Source organism: Nicotiana sylvestris, chromosome 4, assembly GCF_000393655.2.
Source record: "Nicotiana sylvestris chromosome 4, ASM39365v2, whole genome shotgun sequence".
Classification (NCBI taxonomy): domain Eukaryota; kingdom Viridiplantae; phylum Streptophyta; class Magnoliopsida; order Solanales; family Solanaceae; genus Nicotiana; species Nicotiana sylvestris.
The window spans coordinates 135455137-135463303 of NC_091060.1; the positions used below are offsets into that span (position 1 = coordinate 135455137).

Consider the following 8167-nt stretch of genomic DNA (forward strand, 5'->3'; position numbering starts at 1 on the left):
ATTTGTTAGCCCGAACGACATCACCAAGAACTCAAAGTGCCCATATCTTGTCCGGAAGGCCGTCTTTGGAATATCTTTCTCCCTAACCCTTACCTGATGATACCCTGAACGTAAATCAATCTTAGAGAAATACTTGGCACCCTGGAGTTGGTCAAACAGGTCATCAATTCTTGGAAGTGGATACTTGTTCTTTATAGTAGACTTATTCAACTGTCGATAGTCGATACACATCCGTAACAACCCGTCTTTCTTCCGCACGAATAGGACTGGTGCACCCCAAGGTGAAGTGCTAGGCCTAATAAAGCCCTTATCCAGCAAGTCCTTCAACTGCACCTTCAACTCTCGCAACTCTGCCGGGGCCATTCTGTATGGAGGAATAGAGATCGGTTGAGTGTCAGGCAACACATCAATGCTAAACTCAATCTCCCTTTCAGGAGGAAGGCCTGGGAGTTCATCTGGGAAAACATCTGGGAATTCGTTGACCACAGGGATTTCGCCTCCGTATCCCTAACGCGAACGAGATGATAAATGTAACCTTTTGAGATCATTTTCCTTGCCTTAAGATAGGAAATAAACCTACCTTTCGGTGTAGCAATGTTCCCTTTCCATTCAATGACGGGTTCACCTGGAAATTGGAACCTAACCATCTTCGTACGACAGTCAACATTTGCATAGCATGAGGCCAACCAGTCCATTCCCATTATCACATCAAAATCAACCATTTCTAACTCAAATAAATTTGCCGAGGTTTGACGACTACAAATCATCACAGTGCAACCTCTATATACCCTTCTAGCAATCACAGAATCTCCTATCGGAGTAGATACCGCGAGGGGTTTACTTATCAATTCAGGTTCAATGCCAAACTTATTAGCCACAAAGGGTGTAACATATGATAATGTAGATCCCGGATCAATCAACGCATATACATCATAAGAAAACACAGATATAATACCTGTAACAACATCTGGAGACGACTCGAGATCCTGTCGACCTACTAGAGCATAGGTTCGATTTTGAGCACCACTCGAACTCGGCACTGCACCTCTACCCCTACCACGACCTGTCGACTGCTGAAAACCCCGTGCTGGAGGTCGAACTGATGAGGAAGAACCAGACACAGATCCAGTCGGCTGAGCCATACCATCACCTCCTCTATTAGGACAATCCCGCATCATATGGCCAGGCTGCCCGCACGAATAGCATGCATCAGAACCTCGACGACACAGTCCAAAGTGGGCCTTGCCGCACTGATCACAATGTGGTGTTGGGGGTCTCATCTGACTAGTATCCCTGTGATGTTGCGAGCCAGATGCCCGCGAACTCTGACCTGGACCAGAATAGGATCGATCATATCGAGGCCTCTGAAACTGTGGAGGAGCACTAGCTACAGGTGGCGCCGAACTCCTCGAAAACTGTGGCCTGATGCGGCCTCTGAAGTCATCAGAATACCCTGCAAATCTCGCCCTCTTATGCTGGCCTCTATCCTGCTCCCTAACTGCCCTCTGCTGGCGCTTACGATCCTCTAGGGTCTGGGCATAAGCTTGAATACGGGAAATATCCATGCCCTCCACCAAGGAGGCTGTCGTACACTCATTTATCAGATGTGGTCCCAACCCATTCACGAACATATGCACCCTATCACTCATCTCGGCCACCATATGGGGAGCATACCTTGCCAAAGAATCAAACTGCATATTGTACTCTCGCACACTCATATTACCTTGTCTAAGGTTCAAGAACTTATCAGCTCTAGCTCGTCGTATCTCAACTGGCAAGTAGTGACGAAGAAAGGCCTCAGAAAATTCCTTCCACACAGCTGGAGGAGGGTTCGGACCCCTGGATCTCTCCCAACTATCATACCAGAGAACCGCTAAATCCCGTAGCCGATAAGAAGCCAACTCTACTGCCTCTGTATCACTAACATGCATAACCCGAAGTGTACGATGAACCTGGTCAATAAAAGTCTGTGGGTCCTCCTTGGGGTCTGATCCGGTAAACACTGGAGGGTCTAAATTAATAAAATCACGAACTCTTGTACTAACTGGTTTCTCAGCAGCACCTGTATTCTGCCTCTGAGCCTGAGCAGCTACCAAGCTAGTCAATAACTGCAAAGCACTCTGCATATCCTGGTCTGGAGTGCCAGACGGAGGAACTGGAGGCGCTGGGTGCCTTCTAATATCCTCTGGAGGAGATGGAAGTAGATAAGGTATGAGAGGGCATCTCACTTTGAGCCTCACTTTGTCCTGCTCTGACTTGGGGCACCTGACTGGTACCCTCTCCCGCTGCTGTATCAAGCCGTCTACTAATCGTTTGCTTCCTAGTCGAAGGCATCACTGAAAAAAACAAGGTGAATATTAGAGATGAACACTTACGACTCAACTCTACGCACGATCTAGATTCAGGAAGAAGGTAACAACCCTAGATGTCATGTAGCCTCCTGATTATAAATGTGGCGCGCTACACATCCATAATCAAGACTCTACTAGACACGGCTCATAGACAACCCCTAGGACAGACTTGCTCTGATACCAAGTTTGTCACGACCCAAACTGAAGGGCCATGACTAGCACCCGACCACACTTGCCGAGCACCAACGTACATTTCATCTAACCTTCATTATTATCTTTTAAGGCTGACGAGATCAATATAAATGGTAGACCTAGATCATGGACAACCAGCAATAAAATATGACGGCATGAACATACATAGCAGGGGATGACCAGACAATCAAGAAACTACATATAAGGTATGAGCTACCACGCTACTATGAAAGACTATACAACAAAAACTAGCCGACAAGGCATACCAAACTATACATGAGCCTGTCTATGAGCCTCTAAAAGAACATAAGTGTTGCAACATAGCCGGAATAGGGCCCCGACATACCCATAATGTCTATAACAAAAATTGCATACCAAGACCAAGGCAAGTCCGGAGAAGGGATCTCGCCAATCACCGCTGAACTGGACAGTCTACTGTGGTGGGGGAGCTGCACCTGCCTGTCTATCAGGACCTGCAGCACGACATGCAGCGTCCACAAATAAAAGGACGTCAGTACGAATAAAGTACTGAGTATGTAAGGCAAGGAACCATAAATATGATCAGTAATGTAAGCAAGGATAGAGAATATACAACCTGTAACATCTTAGTACCTCTGAGGGCTACTTACATGAAATGCATGATACATATGTATAAATACATAAACCTTTAAAGCATTCGCCTCTGTGGGCATCAATCATCATCATATCGTACCCGGCCATAATAGGCTCGGTAGAATCGTACCCGGCCACGTGGAGCTCGGTAAAACCCAACTGATCAGTGGTTGCACAATAGGTGCCGTACCCGGCCAACTATAGCGTGGCTCGGTAGAGTAAAATAGATACATATATATAATGCATGCTCGACTCATGGAATCACATTCTAAACCTTTCGGAGTGACGTAAGGTCGGTATCCTCTGTACACGTTATTAGGACTAACTCTTCACTATGAACCTTATAAGAATCAGGAAGTACCAATAACATTGATAACATAAGAATAAGAGAAGCAACATTAACATCAATCGTTCCATAAGAGGGAAAACAATGTAAGTACTGCTAGCTTCTAAGAGTAGAGTATCTTTGGAAGCTCGTTCATTACATTATGTACAATCGGAGTCGTGCAAAAGAAGGAAAGGGATAGCCTCACATACCTTGTATATACTGCCCCAATCTCAAGCTATGCAATTGTCAAAACTCCTTAGTCTACAATAAGAGAAACGATACTATCGTTATCATTTAAGCGTCATAACTATTATGTATCGACCACAACCTATTTTACGATGAAACGGACAGCACCTCCCCTATATATATGACCTCACACCATTCAAAACAGTCACCAAACAGCCCAAACAACATCAATAATAAACGTATTGAGCCTCCCAAAATAGTCCACACACAGCCTAATCACTCCATACATACGACGACCACCGTAGTCGTGTCAAACAACCTGGAAATGTTACGAATAACTATCAGCCCATAACCCTACATATATATGGTGTTTCTCCACACCCTTCCTCCTCCAAAACTCCACAAGATAGTAGTAAAATACGCAGCCCAACAACAACGCAAAACAGTCCACAAAACAATAACATTACTACCAAACCTTTCGATATATATCTCACAAGTTCTAGCTTCAATGGCTTAGCCGCAACTTGGATAATCTTAAATACATATAGAGTAAGAGGTTCCTTACCTTTATACAGAAATAACAACTCCAATTTGACCTTAAATTTCCATGAAATATCCCTCCAATGCTGCCACAACAACAAAAGAGCGAAACTAGCGATCAATTAGTGTTTTTCGGCACTAGAATCACTTTAGAAGGCTTGAAATCACCTAGGATTGATATTAAGAACATGAGGGAGTATTTACAGAACATAAACCCTTTAAAACAACCTCCCACACGAGCTGGAACGACACAAAAATGAGCAACAACAAGAAGAACAAGAGACTTACTAGCGCCACGGAATTCCCGACACTTGATTTGTGTTGTTTGCCCTTTTTTGGGTCTTGAATCTTGAGAGAACCTTGAGAGGATGTTCCTAGGGTTCTAAGGTCTGAAAATAGTGAAAAGAAATGACTTAAAACGGGTTGGAGGCATCCTATATAGGTCCAAATATCTTAAACCGACTTAGTGGGCCCCATAGAGAGGTGCTTGGCGCAGTCTCGCGAAAACGCGAATATCTCTCTACTCCGAGATCGTATCGATGAACGGTTTAATGCGTTGGAAACTAGACTCATAGATATTTAATTTTGTTGGTAGATCACCCCGTAATTCCTTGTAAATTATGAGAAAAGATTAGAAACATTTGACCTAATGTTTAAGTAAAATTATGAACCTAAGTTGCGACAACTTTTGTCGACTTTTGTTTCATAACTCGTTTGACTTCAAGACTTATGATACGGATATTATATGATTAAAATACCTTCATAAATGACCTCTTGAGTGTATTAAGCACCGCTAGATTACCTGAAAATTCGAGTTACAACATCCTTGATTCGTTTAACTTCTAATACTGGTTAATCACCCTTATACACTCTTGTATCACTTAAGACCAATAGGATAGACTTCTTATCATATCAAAGATAATTCCTTCTTGGATTTATGTTAACTAATATATGGCATGAACTAACACATGTGGATATGGGTTGTAACAAAAAGATACAAGAACATCTATGTTGTTGATTTCGAATCCTTATAGAGTGGTGATCTGAGTTGTCTGAAAGCGGTTGACGATGATGCTAAACTATGGCACAGAAGACTGGGTCATGCAAGTTTTTCCCTTCTGAACAAACTAATTCAAAAGGACCTGGTCCATGGTTTGCCAATGTCATAATTCAAAACTCAAAAAGTTTGTGATGCTTGTGCTAGAGTAAAACATGTAATGTCCTCCTTTAAGTCAAAAAGAGATGTGAGCACCTCAAAGCCGCTTGAGCTCCTGCATATGGATCTGTGTGGACTTATGAGGGTGCAAAGCAGAGGAGGAAAGAGATACATTTTCGTAATCGTGGATGACTATTCCAGATTCACATGGACTTTGTTTCTTAGAACAAAAGATGAACTTGTTGAAGTATTTGTGGCCTTTGTGAAGAAAATCCAGATGAAGATGGAGTCTAGAGTTGTATGCATTAGATCAAATCATGGGACAAAATTTGACAATGTCAAATTGATGAATTCTACAATAAAAACAGCATCACTCACAACTTCTCAGCTACCAGAACTCCACAGCAAAATGGAGTAGTAGAAAGAAAGAATAGAACTCTAGAAGAAATGGCAAGAACAATGCTAATTGACAGTGGACTTGCAAAGAACTTCTGGGCTGAAGCTGTCAATATTGCCTGCTACTTAGTGAACAGGTGCATGATCAGATCAATTCTGAACAAGACCCCGTATGAATTGCTGAATGGAAGAAAACCCAAGCTGACTTACCTAAGAACATTTGGATGAAAATGCTATGTTCTCAACAATGGAAAGGATCAGCTTGGTAAGTTCGATGCCAAAAATGATGAAGGGATATTTCTTGGCTATTCTTCTCAAAGCAAGGCTTACAAGATATATAACAAGAGGACTCAATGTGTTGAAGAAAGAGTCGATGTTATTTTTGATGAATCTCATCCATCATTTGAGAAGAATGCTGAGGAAGATCAAGAAGGAGAACCTTACTTGTTCCTGGTGAAGTCATTAACATGATAAACAAAAAGGCAGACATGATGAGTCAAGTGAAGGAGCCAAATGAAGATAACGCAGCCTCATCATCAACAGAACCAAGCACTTCAATTACAATCACTGAAGCCGAAGAAAGAGTGGTTGATGCAGTTTAGGGAACTCCACTGGCATCTAAGAGAATGATAGAAGAAAATCAGCCAAACATACATTCCTCCTCTCAGAATGAACCCCACATCTAACTGGAGACATCAAAGTGCTCACCCTATAGACAACATAATCACTCCTCTAGATTCCAGAGTTCAAACCAGGTCAAGAGCTAGAAATTCACTTGCGTTCTCAGACTTTCTCTCCCAGATTGAACCCAAGAACATCAAGAAAGCCTTAAAAGATGCAAACTGGATTACAGCCATGCAGGACGAGCTGCATCAGTTTGAGAGAAATAGTGTGTGGCACCTGGTACCCAGACCCCCAAATAGAACCATTATAGGAACCAGGTGGGTATTCAGAAACAAGCTCGATGAACATGGAATTACCACAAGGAGCAAGGCCAGGCTAGTGGTCCAAGGATACAATCAGGAGGAAGGGATTGACTATGATGAAACATTTGCTCCGGTGGCTCGCATGGAGGCCATCAAAATTTTGATCGCCTTTGCTTCTCATATGGAATTTACTTTGTTCCAAATGGATGTCAAAAGTGCATATTTGAATGGACTGCTTAAGGAAGAAGTCTATGTGAAGCAACCCCCTGAGTTTGAATGTCATGAGCACCCTGAATATGTGTTCAAATTGGACAAAGCTCTGTATGGATTAAAGCGCGGTATGAAAGATTGTCAAAATTTCTCTTAGAAAATGGGTTTAAGAGAGGGAAGATTGACAACACTCTTTTCTTAAAGAAACGAGGAAGGAACCTACTCATTGTTCAAGTTTATGTTGATGATATCATTTTTGGAGCAACAGCTGACTCTCTGTGTGAAGAATTCGCAAAACTTATGGGAAGCGAATTTGAAATGAGCATGATGGGGGAATTAAACTTCTTCCTGGATTTTCAAGTAAAACAGTCCCCAAAGGGTACTTTCATTTGTCAGGAAAAATACACTAGGGAACCTTTAAAAAGGTTTGACATGGAAGCATCAAAAGTGATAGACACTCCCATTGCAACTGCCACTTGACTGGACATGGATGAAACTGGATCTCCTATGAATCAAACAATGTATAGAGGCATCGTTGGTTCTCTCCTCTATCTCACTACTAGTCAACCTGATATTGTCATCAGTGTGGGGTTGTGTACGAGGTTTCAATCAAATCCCAAGAAATCTCACTTGAAGGTTGCCAAAAGAATACTGAGATATCTCAAAGGCACACAGGACCTGGTGCTATATTATTCATCATGTGACAGTTTTAATCTGATTGGGTATTCTGACACAGACTATACAGGTTATCTTGTGGACAGAAAAAATACTTCTGGGATGGCTCACTTCTTAGAATCATGTCTTATCTCTTGGGGGACAAGGAAGCAAAATTCAGTGGCTCTTTCAACAACTTAAGCTGAATATGTAGCTGCAGCATCCTGCTGTGCTCAGCTTCTATGGATCAAGCAGTAGCTAGAGGATTTTGGAGTTCTTAATGAGAGTGTTCCTCTCATATGTGATAACACCAGTGCACTCAATATGGCAAAGAATCCAGTTCAACATAAAAAGACCAAACATATTGATGCGAGGCATCATTTTCTGAGAGATAATGTGGAGAAAGGGTTGATATGCATGAAGTTCTACAGCATATAAGATCAAATTGCAGACATTTTCACTAAGGCATTGAGTAGGGTACAATTTGAAAGAAACAGAGTAAAGCTGGGACTGTTGAAGACAAATTAAGAACCTGATTCCTCTTTAGCTGGCTCGTATTCTTAATGAATAATTAGTTCAAACTGTTTTTTGGCCCTGTCTAACTCACTTCAATACC

At 42.2% G+C, this 8167-nt stretch overlaps 1 protein-coding gene across 1 annotated transcript; it reads left to right on the forward strand.

The window, feature by feature from the left end:
• Positions 1 to 7383: 7383 nt before the first annotated feature.
• On the forward strand, positions 7384 to 7752 carry LOC138890208 (secreted RxLR effector protein 161-like). The gene has a single exon (XM_070173574.1). The coding sequence runs from the start codon at positions 7384 to 7386 to the stop codon at positions 7750 to 7752; it is 369 nt and encodes a 122-aa protein (XP_070029675.1).
• The last annotated feature ends 415 nt before the right edge of the window (positions 7753 to 8167 follow it).